Genomic DNA, 15595 nt, shown 5'->3' on the forward strand with positions numbered 1-15595 from the left:
TGTAAGACCTAGAAAAGTTTAACCCTCCCGCTGTCCTCGGGTCATTGGGACCCGCGACACAAGTCTCCTCGACGTCACACCCAAGGCAGGGAGGCGCTTGCTGCAGGTGTAAGAAATATATCTGCAAAGGCTGTGCACTTGCATACTGCCCTACATGTGGTAATCGGGACTGAAGGCGGCACAGTTTCAACAGGAGGACACGGTGTGTGTACAGAATATGAGGACAATGGGAGGGTTAAATTATTACATTGATTACATATTTGTAATTTTCCAGGAGACCGAAGCAGCAGCCCTGTACACTTAAAAAGATACTTCTAGTGAAACTAGTGACAGGTTGCAATCAGCATGAATTGTCAATTCAACTCTACTATTTAAACATGTACCATTTGGAATTTATAGGATAGTTATTTTTCAGGGGATCTTATTATTTATATCTATTTTTCCCAATTAGAGGTCTTAAAAGTCAGACAAACTCATGGATGTCTTTCTCATGTCTCCACATGCAGTTTAAGGGTTTGGTTAACAGGGAGATTAGTTTTGTTCGATTCCTGGAAGTTAATGGGATCAGTTAGCACCTCCTCTCAAGAGGAGCGTAAAACAGCATTACATGACTGCAAAAATGGACTATGTCCTGGAAATTAAATATTTATAAAGTCACTAGTTTCACTATGAATAAATAAATTCTATTGTATCAAATTCCTGATTCATTTCCTGCTTTCATGGTGCACAGTCACAGATGGACAGGAGTGACCCAAATTTTACAAATTGATTGTTAAGAGATTTTGTACTTGTACATGTGGAAATGGCCATTAAAAAACAGCTAAAGAGCACAAAGTATGAAAAAAGGAGAATACGTATTTAGCTACTTTTGAAAGAGCTGCGACCTGTTCCTATAGGCCTTGCTGAATGAAGCTGGGATCAAAATTCAACAAAGCTGTGTGTAGAGACGTTTAAAAAGTCCTCCATGAGTTTGTCTGGCTGTAAGAAAAATAGAAAAACTTCCCACAAAACTGATTTATCTCCTTGACTTCAAAACAACACCAGATATTTGATTTAACCATGACTGCACTCATGCTTTGCAGCCAGTCAGTTCTTTTGTAATTTTGCAAATGACAGTGACGGGGTGGTGTGTGCTTCTTGAGGTGCATCTGTGGATGGAACAGACAACGATTTCAGGGCTGACGGCAGCAGCTGTTTATACGGTGGGCTCAGGAGGAGGTGAGGGGGCAGTGATGGTGGTGGTAGTGAGGGAGGAAGGGGTGGGTTTGCAGGTTACCTGAGCGTGGAGCGAGGAGGGGTAGGTGAAAGCGGGTGGGAGGGCCGGCGACAGCTCCGCCGGGTACAGCGGGTATGACGCCCACACGTCTGGGCTGCTGGGATATAGAGCAGGCACTGTGAGCTCATCTGTGGAAAGAAGAAGAGGAGGAGTGGAGTGAGGAGAGTGGGCGGCTGGAGAGACAGGGTGGGGGTGGTGGCAGTGATGGTGGTCGTAGAGGTGCGCTACAGGTGAGTATCAATTATCTGAAATAGCTTCCTCTCATTTCATTTCTTTAAATCAATTGACAGTTAGCTAAAACCCTCCTCCAAAAAGTGACTATCAAATTAAAGCTTAGCAACCGTAGATTGGCATGACAAGTCTGTCACTCTAAATTTCGCCACATGTTGAAGCTGCATTCATACGAATGTAGTAATAGCAATAATGGAGATTATTACAGAGTTGGAGGATGGTGTATGTTTTTTTTAGCATTTTCAAAACCAAAAACACAAAAGCAGTTTGTTTATCTGCTCAAACGTAAGCTGCAATCGTTAGCATGTCTGTTTACTAGCTTACTACCTACAGTAGTAAACGAACGTTATTACCAAGGCCAAGAAGAGCAGTATCAACTGACTACATTTGTTTGTAGGGTTACAGGTTGTAAAAGCCCCATTCACAATTAGCCCCATCAACTGTGTAAGCTAGTATTTTAGCTCTTCACTGCTTTTTATTGGATATGGCAAAGTTTGCGCTCCAGCAACCCCAGACAACAATACCCACAGCAGCCTTACGTTTCCCAAAGATATCCGTTATTCCTCATCCTAAAAACCTTTTCACTTGTAACTTGAAGTGAAAACATACGGGTTGAAATATGAACCCTTATGTAAACTACGCAGCCAAACAGGGTTACGTTACAGTGAAACAGCCTGCTCTACGATGTTTCCTTATTATTCTTAAAGCTTTATTCTAGTAGCTTTAGCCTCAGTATTGAGCACAATATCTTGTATATATCGAACATGTAATATCCAGTGTATATTTAAGACCCTTTTTAAAAGGTTTCCCGTTTTAAAATAAGTCAAGTGAAAGCATTACTAAGTCATCCAGAGATGGCGTTTTTAACCAACGTATGGAATGAACATTAGCTTGATAAGCTAGTTAGCTATAGCGGCAACATTTGTCATTTCAGCAAGAAAAATCTACAGTAGTCTGCTAGAAATTAGAAGCTGCCTTCTGTCTGCAATGAAGAACCTATTGTTTAAAAAAATTACCAAAAATTTTGATGGTAAATCTGGTACCTTTATCAATGTACACCGCACATGTAATGGAAAGCTTCAGAGGCGTAGCAACAGCAGCTAAGACAATAGTTAATTGTACTCTCATAATATAACTATAACTGACTTATTTCAGGAGAAAATGAGAGGGAACCATCTCAGATATGATGATTTGCTCACTGAGTCGAGTGTAAAGTGACTGTGGAAAAAAAAGCATAGTGCATGAGTGAAGAGATAGGTGACAGTGCAGAGTGGTACAGAGTGTGTGAACACTTAAAAATGCAGAATCATAAAAAAACAGCAACTCGTTGGAGAAACATCAGATAGCTGTATAATTTAAGGAGCATTTTCCCTGTGCTGTCCGTGTATCCTTGTAACTCTTTATCAAAGCATGATCAGAAAAAAGGCTGATTTAAACATCTCTTATCAGAAAATGACAGCAATTTCTCTCCTGGTGATTACGTCATGGTTTCATTAATCGTTTCCTTCCATTTTCCACAGGGGCCTCAAGTACACACCCTTTCTCTGGCAAAAAAAAAAGATCCAAGATAAGAGCAGTTTGGTCATTTAGGAAGAATGTACAACCACAGCTGGCCTATGTTCAACTATTAATGGCTGATACTTACAGAATCCTTAACCTCTTGGAAAAATATTTAACTAAATGGAAAAAAAAAAGGCTAGAGAGCTACATTTGCAAATTCCATACACGCCTGGAACTCAAAGGCCTTGAGTCCAAATCATTAGAGCAACGGCTAACAGTGAACATGTACTGTTTATCTAACAGGGGACATGTGTCATTTCGGGGGAGAGCTCTAATCAAGTTAACCCATTATGCCAAAGTGCACAAAATCTGATTTCAAAGAAACATTTTGGTAACAGATTACTAAGAGAAATGTTATTAACATGAGTGCACAGGATGACAATGTTTCATTGAGGAACAAACACAACACCATTAAAAGAAAAAAATCTACTTTTCAGTGATTACCAGCCAAGTTAATCTCCATTTTTCAAGTATACAGCTGAAGCAAAAACACTCCCCCATTAATGACGAAAAAAAAAAAACCTAAAAGGAAACCGCTGTCCAGTGGCCAAAGGAAGCAGCATCACCGACTAACAAACAGAAAGGCTCAGGGACAGACGGGGGTACTCACATGGGTCTCTGCTGATGAACTGTGGCCCGGGGCTCTGCTGGGAGGGAGGGGGGTTGGGAGTGCCAACCAGCTTGTTCTTGGCCATCTTGGTGTTGGCCTTGGCGAACTCCAGCCGCAGGGTCTGGGGGATTTCTGGATCAAACCTGACCCCCTGAGATCAAATGGAAAGATGTGTCAGCAAAAATATTGTCTCGTAGAAAGCTTTTCTGTACGATAAAAAAATAATAAAATTGTTTGTATTTTGACAAAGGCTGAAATGCTAAATACATATTTTGGTTCTGCAATGCAATTTAAGTGTTTAGTAAAGGTAAAGGTGTGCGTCATCATTCAACAAAGTGTGCAGCTCCAGTTTATAATGGTGATGCTTTTAATGATGTTCCTCTGCATAGACATATGGAAGGTTCCTGGGAAATTTTATGAAACGACAGGTTTATGTTAACTGTCATTTATTATTGCTATTGCCTATTTCAACTTCGTGTGTGAGATATACTAAACTTTTGTTAGTTTAGTATGGCAATTGGCTCTAAATACTGTGATACCCATGAGGTTCGGCCTCCATTTCTATGGAGAAGAGCCTTTGAAGTGCTCCAACTACCAGTCAATGAACGCCGAACATCTTTGTGAATATGCAGCTTCATCATCTGTGTATTAGTTAGTGGAGGTAGTTTGGTGGCAAGAAATCAATTGTTTACCAGATGTCCATTTTTCCACTATTGTTTTTTTTTTTTAACTGATTAAATTTGACCATTACAGTAACTAATTTCTTGCAAACAGTAACACCATATTTTTCTCAGCCAAATATGATGAATGCAGACAAGTGGTTTATATAGTTCTTAGATGTCCCTTGTTTTCCTGGAAGGCTGCTAAAAGTCAGCACCTTGGGAGGTGTCTTTGTTTAGTGAGATAAGGGCTCTGCACAAAATGACGTTACACATTAGGTCAGTGATACTTTGCTTAAGCAACCATACCTGAAAAGGGTGAAGTAGTGACACCACTGAAGTAGTGACATTATAAAAGAACAGAGAGCAAGTGAAAGATTTGCTGTGTTTTGCCTTGACGTAGTGATGAAGCAGACTAATCTATACCGCTATGGAGTTAGTTATCATGCACATCTTCCACTTCTGCATTCTCTTGTTTAGCGTTGTTTAAATGTCTAATGGAACCCTGCTGATATCTGGAATTGTCACTTTGTAAACTTTTCATCTTTCACCACTTTAGGACAGAATTTACTGCCAGTATCTTGGCGGGGAGAGGACATTTTCAGTTGCTTGGACTTTAAAGCTTGCTGTAAACGACTCATTGTGGATTACAGTGTTATTCTGGTTCAGTGCATGTGATGATGGGTGACACCCACAATTGAAAAATCACAACCTGATGACACAAACTTGGCTAGCGCATGATGTCATTTATACCACAGGCAGGCAAGCCACGAGGACCTCGCTATGCTCCCTGCTGAACTCGGTAGCCGTAATTTAATATCATGACATCAAATCCAATACGGAAGGCATCACTACTTAAAGTGAGCCAAAAATTCTGGTAAATTATTGAGATGCCAATGTTAAAAGCCCTCTGACATACCACTGTTGATAACAAGCCCAGTAAAGGTTGTTTTTGTCTCTCAGAGCTACATCAAATAACGCCACATGTGCACTAGTCCAAACCATTTATCTTCTCAGTTACTTCCGCCTGAGTAAAAATAAGGAATGTGACATAAACAAAGGTTTTCTTCATCCAAAACAAAGCTGCTATTTGTTTGGTTTGCTTGGAAGCAACAAGGCAAGGAAGACCCTCACCAGCAACTATAAACGCCCTCTAATTAACCTAATTTGATTGTCTGCAAAAGACCAGCAGGAAAACTCGAGGGTCAGATCAATGGAGGAGAAAAGCAGTCAAGAGTAAAGTTCTCTGCAGCGAAAGAGTGAGAAGCTGTGAGGACGGGTTTCTCGGCTCGTCCCTGCAGGCTCAGGCAAAGCTGAGCTGAAACAAGCGAGGGATGACTCTTCTCATGAAGGAGAGGGAATTAACTAGGATTGGCTTGGCTCAGTGCACTCGCAGCTTCTGGCAATCGAGGCTGCAGAGGTATAATAAGGTACATGGATATAATGAGGCCTGAGCGCATCTCAGTTTGAACTCTGTTGAATCTTTACCTTGAAATGTGTTTTTTTTTTTTTTTTTTTTTTTGAGCTTCTTAGCACTTCCTTTGCACTTCTGCATTGTTTTGGTGATGATTATAATTGTCGTAATGGTGTTATAGCGAGAATCGAGTGAGGCTATATCTGTTCATAGTTTAGAGGGAATAAAACAGATCTACCGAAGCGGGAAACAAATCCTCTTCCCTCTTTCCTACGGTTTCTATGTCTTTCCCATATTTCAATATGCAGATAGATGTTTGCAAAATCTGGCTTATCTCCATATGACCCCTGGGACATAGCTTTCCCCTAAAAACAAGAGCACTATTCAATTCTCAACCCTACTGAGTGATTCTGTTGAAACAGTCTGACTATTGTTGGCTTATAATAAGATGATAATTTCTATCCTTTCTTCAAATCTCTGCTCTGCGTTTGATGCGCACCAAAATCTCGACATCTGAAAGTTGACAGATTCTGCTCGTGTTGTCATGGTCCCACTTTAGAAGGATGATAAAACTGATCTTTTTCTGTGACAAAGAGATCAACAAAAATTTAAGAAGCAATAGAAGGGGTGTTGTATATCTAGACACGTTAAAAAAACAATGGGAAAATAAAGCTGTGTGAGGAGCTGGTGTTCATTATAGTCTATCTATACTTTGTTTCAAGAGAGCTGAATAAAAACCTGTGAGGACGGGCTCTGTTTTATATTTGAATCTGCCTCATCAAGGCTTTCTATTGAGCTCCATTCTGAAATAAGTGGGATTAAAATTAAACCCTAGATCAATATCTTCTATTTATATGTGGAAGAAGAGCTAATTTTCCTCCTGACCTTGCAGGATCCATGGCAAAGCTTTAAGAAAAATGCTTTATTTACTTAAAGAGGAATGTTCGGACATACAGCATTTAGACCAGCCATGATATGTTTGTCTTCACTACCTTTTCTGGCTTTTTTGGATGTGATTTAAATGTAGGAATGTCTGGATTTCCCGGATATCAAATGGATTTGCACAGAAGCCGAAAAAAATCAGATTCCAAGCCATCACAAGATATACTAGCGCTGAGCTGGTGCTTGAGAGGAGCACGGAGAGGGCATGACACTTACGTTCAAGGCATTCTTAGCAGCCTCCGCCTCTGATCGACTGTCAAAGCTGACAAACCCCACTGGCTGGGGAGACAAGAAGACAGAACAAAAGAAAGAAACATGGTTTAAGGCAGAAAACTGAGTCTGCATTTCTGTCTGAGTGACATAGACATGTTGTTCTTTTTTATATATTTTTTTTTTATTTCTTATCGTACACACCCCCCTCCTTAACTGTCTCTCTCTCTCTCTTGCCCTGTTTATAAAGCCATGGCGACATAGACAGAAAGAGGGGGAGAGAAATAGAGGCTGGACGCTTACTTTGCACAAGGAGAGTTCATCATCCAGCTCCCCTATGCCCAAATACGGGCAATGTGAGAGCGAGAAAATGCGTGAGCAAGCGCAAGAGAGGCAGAGAGGGGGGAAAGGCTGAAAAAGGAGAAGAGATAGAGAAAGAAAAAAAGAAGAAAAATGGGGGGGTCTTGAGAATTAGAATGTAGTTGTTAAAAGGTGAGTATAAAAATGAAAGAAAGTGAAGCGAGAGGTAGAAATCGTTTTTAAGACCTCCTCGAACAGGCCTGTCAGTGGAAAACCATGCAATACATATATATAGTTCACATCTACTTCAGTGGTGCTTGTTTTATATTCTGGTGTCATCACGTTAGAGCTGGCGCCCGCAAGAGTAAAGGTGAGTGAGCAAGAGGGAAAAGCAAAAAAAGCAAAAAAAACAACAAAAAAAAACAAGGATGCATGTTTGGTTGTCAGATTTCAAACCACCGCTACAGATATGGGAGAAGAATAAAGAAAGAATACATGTTTTTGCAGTGGATGTATGAGTGTGAATGGGGATGTTAGGAGGAGGTGGGGGGGGTGAAGAGAAAACGAAACCTCTAAACATGTTGCTCCCATGAGGTCGCGCTGCTGCGTGTGATCTGGAGAAGCAGTCTAGGGTTATGGGAATTTTGAACAAGTAGAGTGAGGAGGAGGAGGAGGAGGAGGGAAAAAAGAAAAGAAGAAACACATAAAAAAAGAAAGACGGACTAAGTGAAGACGTCAGAAGGAGGAAGCATAACAGGAATATAAATAGAAAGGGTCTAAGATCTGGCTCTTGCTATATATGGAGATGGCTGTGTGTTCTCTAACTGGAAGGGAGAGGGAGATCGATTGATTTACGTCACCATTGTCATTGCCATTAGTTGGGAGGAGAGTCGCTCCAAAAAAAAAAAACACTTTGCGAGACCTGACTGAAATTAAGCATCAGTTGACATTTGTCAGGTAGAAGATGACGAGTACGAAACTATGGGCTGAGGTGGCCTGCAAAGAGAGGCTAAAGTACACAGAGTGTGGCTGAGTGCCTCACTCACTCATGAACAAGGGAAAAAAAAAGAGCAAAACGATGCACTAACCACATTTTCTAGATTATGAAATTCTGAGCTCTGCAGGCTAAGACAAGGCCAATGTAGCCTTTGGACTGAACTGTAAAGACTCACTCACAACTAGAAGCAGGCTGATTAGCTGATTAATCGATTATTTGATGAACATTAAATTAACTAGCAAATGTTTTGATAATTATTTAAAGAGTAACTTAACGACAGGCTGAAAAGCAGTATTTTACTTCCCTCCCAGGAAGAAGAAGAAGTGTGCTATGTTGAACCTGTAATTACACCCAGCAGTGATCTCACAAGGATCCGGAGGGCACCTGTACATCACTGCAGTGAGGTTTAAGAATTTTTTAAAGCAACCCGAATGGATTAAAATATGAAAAGTATATTAAAATAGTTGCTAATTGGAATTTGAGGGCTTTTGATACCTTGCAACCGCAATGAAACAAAAAAAGGGCAATTCCCCAATCATACAATAGGACTTTACTTGTCCTGAAGAAATTGCACTACCGGAAAAAAGCTTCCCTTTGTTCTTAGTTTTAGAGGTATTATACTCAGCACATTCAATCTAAATCACCCTAAACCCTTCTAATGAGCATGTCATGTATTTATGGGAAAAGTGTAATGTGGTAATAAGTACAATGACATCAAGCTAAATTGCTTAACTCTGGATGTGGACACCTGCCAGCTGAGCTCATTTTCAGTCCTGCGCCCCTGGAGACAAAACTCAACCGTCACTATTGCTCTTGTCAAAACGCTCGCTTTGACACCTCAAAATTCTTTTCCGTCTCCCTTCTCATCCCCGCACATCCCACTGGAGTTGACTGTCTGCGACTACAAGCATACTATTCGACTGCCAAAGGCAAGTTGCTGCAACGCTTTTTTCCCCTTCCCTTCCCCAAATAATCTTTTTTTTTTTTTATATTCCAGGTACTTCCTGACAAAGAGTGCTAATCCATCATAGTCAATGAGCTGATAACACAGAGAGGGGGGGAAAAAAAGGACAAAGGAGAGACAAAAAAATTGAAGGTGTCGACGAGCGAGAGATTCCATAATGCAAACAGTAACAACATGATGAGAGACTAACTGATGGCGTCAATCATTAGTTTCTTTGTGTCTTGTAGCATACCTGTTTAGAAGTGAGTTTTATCAAGGAGCCTTCATAGCCCTGAAACAAAGAAAGAACATGTTAGAAATGTGAAAAAGTGTCTGGTTACTAAGACAAGCGCTGCAATTTGATGCACAGAACAAAATATTTTGGGATTTCTAGCGAGAAAAATGTTGCAAAACATATTATTTTGTGCCAAAATATTGCGTTGTGTTAAGTAAAAAGTGCTACATTTTTGCATCGCAGAATCTGATTAAGTCAGGTTTTTTTCATGGGTCCAGGAGCTCTTATGAAGACCATATGGAACAGGTTGTTATATCTTTCCTTATTAATCAGGATTTACTGCTTTCAACACTCATGATATAAACCATTTACTCAGCGTACATACCATGAGCATTATCTAAGTGAGGGATTAGATGCATAGCAATTGTCCCATCATTCACTTTAACCATGCTGCTGCCGTACCATTAAAGTGCATTATTCTATTATTTTGAAAAGCGTGCAACATACACATGCATTCACCTGAACAAAACTCTAGGACTCTTTGTGCTGTGACAAAGTCAAGTTTCTGAGGGGAGGCAAATAGCTTTGTTTTTGTATCACAGGCAGCGAGCCATTTTTCCATGAGACACACACAAACACACACACACAAAACACAAAACACACACAAAACACACACACACACACACACACACACACACACACACACACACACACACACACACACACAAGCTTCTTGTGGATCAAGATGTGATTGAACCTTGGCTTTAGGAACACAGACACTTGAACCTCGCGGGAGAGTTTCCATTGCCGTTTATTTCATCACCATTAATGGAGGTCCCATTGACTGCAGGAAAGTAAGCTGCTAAGAATAGCTACAGCCCATCCATTTAAAACATACAAACATACCTTAAATGGTCTGAACAGGAGATAGAGCTCCCGCGGCTTAATATCCAGTGGTAGCCCACTGACAAATAGCGTTCGGACCTGAGGAAGACAAGAAAAGAGATCATGTATTTTTCATCAACCTCCCCTAGTTATAAATAGCTACCTTGCATACCTGACAGTAAAAGATGAGGTTATGTGAAGAAGGACAATGAACATGAGTTAAATAGTTCCCTGGGTTTAGTTTACAGTAACAGATAGACTTTTAAGATACTGATAGGGATGTATTCAGCTCTGCAAACACACACACACACACACACACACACCCTATCATACCTTTCTACACTAAGTGTATTGTGTTCTCCTGTGTAATCTACAGCCTGCTGTGTTTTATGGCAATCCGCCCTCACAGCTCTGGCCTCCGTTTTACATTTGAACTTTTCAACTTGCAACTTGAGCTGGCATTGCTGGGGAAATGCATTGTGTAAGTTAGCTAAGAAAGACTAAAGGAAAATGTAACTGTTGTCGCCCGTACTGATCCGGAAAAGGTGGAAAACCACAGAGGGAGTAACAAGCGAGTAACCGAAATGTGCTTTCAGGCGAGAAAGTGGTTATTGTGCTATGTCATAATGTGTGTTGATAGAGAAGTAAAATGAATGCACTGTGAAAGCACTAGGTGTACTGCAGGTGAAGTTTTAGGTTTGTCAAAGGGGAATTTTAGGCGCTATTTTTAGTGAGCAAATCTCAATTTACTACTACATTGAAAACACTAAACCAGCAATTTAAACTGTATACTATATGTTGCTTACAACCTCAACGTCAACCCTGAGAGATGAAAAAATGTCGATGACACTGGCGAGTAACAGATACAAGACAGCTGAGAGCGGGTGCGTGGGGGTGAACTCATCTTATGTGTTGTGCTGAGAAAAGGGATAAACTTGAAATATCCTTCGGGAACTATGGAGAGAATTTGCAAGAGAACGCAAGAAAAATTTACCGTGCACTAAAATTAAAGAGTGCATTTGAGGCCTCAGGAAACATATTTCCTGAGGCCTGCCACTCAAATGTCAAAAAGAAACTGTCTAATTAGAACAGCAGAGGCGCTAACACAGAATTAAACACAGAATTTAAAAAAATGTGGCTGTCAAATAACTGATAGACACTATTTCATTAGCACAGGAAAGTGTCATAGCAGATATCTGTTTTTTATTCCTTGATTTATGCTTATTCACTTTCTTGCTGAGAGCTGGAGAGAAAGATTGATACTGCTCCCATATCTGTAGGATAAATAAGAATCAAGCAGCTGCTTAGCTTATCTTAGCACAGAGACTAGAAACAAGGGGGAACAGCTAGCCTGGCTCGGTCTGAAGATAATAAAATCCACCTATCAGCACCTCTAAGGTTGACTAATTCATACTGCATATGTTGTTTTTTTAATCTATACAAAACCGTAAGTGTAAAACACTGCAAGACACACTGTGGTGTTACAGGGAGCTAACGCTATGTGTGCCTGCATGTGCGCTTTGATTTTTACACTAACCTAAGCTAACCAGCTGCTGGCTCCTGCCTCATACTTAATGCCCACACACTGTATGAGAGTGGTATCGTGCTTCTCATCTAACTCACAGCAATAAAATGGATTAGGGTATTTCCCAAAATTTCTGCTCCTAATTCTTCAAGAAACTGATCACGGCAAGAGGCAAACAGTTCTTTGCTAACTGAAAATGTAAACCTGGTTTTCGTGAACCAAAAGGGCCATTAGGGCTTGGCGTTACAACACTGTGGGCACTTTCAGGGCACACTGACACTTCTTTCAGCGAGTAAATTGGCCGAAGCTGTCAATTTGAGCTATCACCTCTCTTATATTTGCGGTGTCACTCCCTTTATTAGACGACTGGCAACCTGGCTGGCATGTCTAAAAAGCTCTGTGGGAACAGCAGGACTTCTTCCAACGTACGCGGACACATTAGCCCAAACGCCTACATGTAGTTAACACAGGCACAGCAGCAGTAGAAGACACAGGTTCTGAGACATCCTGTCACAGCTCATGAACGCAGACCTGGTTACATTTTGGAGGCATGGAAACAGGGAAATTCTATTTGTTACATGTAATTGTAGATGTGTCTGTCCTTAATAAAGGGCCAGTCAAGGAAAGAGTTGTTAACACAGATATTTCTAACTATAAACTACACCATGTGTCTCCTGTTAACACAACGGCTTTATTTTTTTTATTTTTTTTAACTTCTCTTTGGCTTTACAAAACAATGAAAAAATGTAAAAATCCTCCCTTTATTTCGGTATAGTCGTACCAAAACAACCGGGGCAGACATGAATAATAGATAAATTAACAATTGTATTATCTATACAGGCACTAATCATACCTCCTACCTGCCATTATCACCTAATTGAAGTTGGCTTCGTACAGGAAAATAACTGCCTTCGGGTACAGGAGACATCAAAATCAAACAATAGACTGTGCATCAAACATACTTCCAACAACTTCACCCTACACGCTAACATCAATACTATGATAGTGGATTTGGATGCGTAATTTAATTATTTATTCAATAATTTGATTCTATTTGAGGCTGAATTACGAATAAAACCGTAGGTATGCAGTTACACAGAGTAGATCCAAAGCTCCCAGATTCATTAGATAGTGGATTCACTACTCGGGGGACAAAGGAACTGCTGAACTAACACTACACCTCATTCCCACATGTAACCTGATACGCACCACTGATGCCAAAGGCAGAGCAACAGACAAACAAAGGAGCTTAGCAACTGAGGGAGCAATAGCTGGTGAGTGCCAAACCGCCCATCCAGCCAAAAAATCTCACCTCAGCGACTTTCTCACCTTCACCCTTATCTTATCTGAGCCGAGCTGAGCCCTGCAGGGCTATCACTGGGCTCTGTCTCTGGCAGATCTGTTTAAATAAACTCTATTGAGGGCCTCCTTATATGGTTTTACAAGGGAACAATGAGTCAGAACAGGATGGTATCAATCAGACACAAGCAAGGGCAGTCACCTACAGCTGTCGAGGCTGATAAAACTAATAATGTGGATTGGGGGGGATGCTTGATATACAAGTAATGGGTGTTTGAAGAGTAGACAGACAAGTCACAGGCACCAAAGCTTTAGGTTTGAAATTTCTATTAGAGACCGGGTTTCTTCTCATTGTCGCTTTTGCTGTTTTCCTGAACATTGACGTAACCTGTGTTGAAGCTGTACATGACCTGCTGCTGTTTAGATGACAGATTTATATATTACCCTTAAGGCTTGTTGTGGCTTGTATGTGGTTACAAGTGGAAACTGAACATCAGAATCACTACAAAGCAAATACATTGGTTCTGACTTTTCACGTAAGATTATAATAATAATATTGGTGTATCTTTAAATAAAATCATGTGTACTGAAACTAAATCATTGACATTTTCTCCAAGACTACCTAAACAGGTGGACAGTGCATACATCGTAAAAATCTTAGTCATCTTTCCCTCCCTTGCCAAGCTATCTAAGATCCCATTTAGCTCCTATCTGCAGTCATGAGCCTAATAGACACTTCAGCGCTGGATACGCTGCAAAAGTTCAGGCAAGCACGAGCAACAATGAGTGCTCTACACATCCGGGAACAATGGGACATACTTGGCTGTGTCCGACCTCATTCCTGAGACTTTCTGACGTCAGCTGTTGTGATATATGATCGTTTCGCCCGTCTGTCGGGTGTGGAATTGACTGCACATGCTGGATACGGGATGATTCACAGGCAAATGTGTAAACAGCTCTCTCCTGCAGACATCTGCTGTTGATTACAGGATAGATCTTTATTTATGCTGCATTGAGGCTAGCTTGAAAAGCCAGACAGCTATGAGTGTGTTACCACCAGGTAAAGTGAGACATCAAGATTTCATGATGTAGTAAACTGAACTGAAGGTCAAGCCAGGGGTTGAACAGATTCTGCAGATTCGTAAAAAGCATAGATAAACCTTCTGCCACCTTCTGTTTTATTAGGTTTTAGAAACATTGTTTTATTGGTTCCTCGTGAGTCACATACCTACATTTCCATAGTGCTGAGTGGCCTGCGAGGGGCCTTTGAATCATTTACCATTTATGGCGTGCTCACACACCAACATGCATGCAGGCTTCAATCAAAAACAGCAGTCTCTACCTACCACAAGCCAGCTGAGTACTTCACAGCCGGCGTACCAGTGCAGTTCCCTGGCAACGCCTTCGCGGAGCACAGCAGAGTGTGGCGCCCCAGGCCAAAAACATCAGATCCTATTAAGGCCACTTCTGCAGCAAGTCCCTGGGGATCAATGCACCTCTAATCAGAGATCCTTGACTCCGCAAGCCCCGGATGAGGTCATCACCCTATTGATACTCTATCATTGTACCTTGCAGGCTTTCTGGTGCCACCCTAAGGTTGTAGAAGGAGGAGTGAGCAGTCTGCGTTCAGCAATACTCAGTAGCTTAAGTAAGATTTTATCTTAAAGGATAACTCTGGTTAATTACAATTTGGATCTTATATGGGTAGGTCTGGCTATTGTTTCTATCTGGAGCACATTGTGCTCACCGAAGCAATTGTTGAGATCTGGGAACTAGGGTTACAAGTAACGATTATTTTCATCAGCGTTTCATCTTCATTATCTTCTCAATTAATGATTTTGTCTATAAAATGTAAATAGCGAAATTATGCTCATCATAATTTTCCCAAACCCAACGATATTCAGTTTGCTTTCATATATGACTCAGAAAAGCCGCAAATCGAAAAACTGGAACCAGAGAATGGTCAGCATCATTGCTAGAAAATTACTGGAACGATGAACTGATTATCAAATCAGCTGTCGAGTAATTTTCTGGCTGTTTTTCTGTCCTACTGGGAACAAAGCAACGTAGCTAAATCACTTAATTTTTTAAGTACAACTGAAAACGAGCACACCAATATGTGCATTAATCTCTTAATGACAAGTAATGTCGGTTAAAGCTGAACCAGGAAGTCGGTTTTGGATGTTAACAATGGACAGTTTGGGTAATAATTTTATTGTTAGCCTTGTTTCTACCTCCAAATAAGTTAGACTAACCTGAAAGTTTGTTTCAAACCTGTCTGATCACCTTGCTCTGTTGGACTCGTTTAATGATGTTGCTCTGTTCAGAGATCTCAGTAATTAACTTTGTTATTACTACCAATAAAAACAAGGGGCGAACCTACAAAAATAAATTCCAAGTTGTAATAACCTAAAATTATCCTTTAAATGAGCCAGATGAAGGAGAAAAATAACAAATGATGATAAATTTAGTATCGAGCTAAAACATCTGGTATTAAAAATATCAGCTA

General features: G+C 40.6%; 1 protein-coding gene across 5 annotated transcripts in view; it reads right to left on the reverse strand.

Moving 5' to 3' along the window:
• LOC120797471 (RNA-binding protein with multiple splicing-like) overlaps positions 1 to 15595 on the reverse strand; it is a 37463-nt gene that overhangs the window by 12500 nt on the left and 9368 nt on the right. For 3 of the 5 annotated variants that reach the window (XR_005708529.1, XR_005708528.1, XR_005708527.1), the window contains exons 2-5: positions 10284 to 10361; positions 9396 to 9434; positions 6909 to 6971; positions 3678 to 3828 (exon numbers count right to left, since the gene is read on the reverse strand). Coding sequence is in view for 2 of the 5 variants with exons in the window: in XM_040141159.1 (XP_039997093.1) it covers positions 1277 to 1404; positions 3678 to 3828; positions 6909 to 6971; positions 9396 to 9434; positions 10284 to 10361 (459 nt within the window). In the remaining 3 variants the exon portion in view is untranslated. Of the gene's footprint in view, positions 1 to 1276; positions 1405 to 3677; positions 3829 to 6908; positions 6972 to 9395; positions 9435 to 10283; positions 10362 to 15595 lie in introns of all 5 variants that reach the window. The other 2 variants (XM_040141159.1, XM_040141160.1) reach the window with 1 other exon arrangement.

Source organism: Xiphias gladius, chromosome 12 (genome assembly GCF_016859285.1).
Source record: "Xiphias gladius isolate SHS-SW01 ecotype Sanya breed wild chromosome 12, ASM1685928v1, whole genome shotgun sequence".
NCBI classification, from domain to species: domain Eukaryota; kingdom Metazoa; phylum Chordata; class Actinopteri; order Istiophoriformes; family Xiphiidae; genus Xiphias; species Xiphias gladius.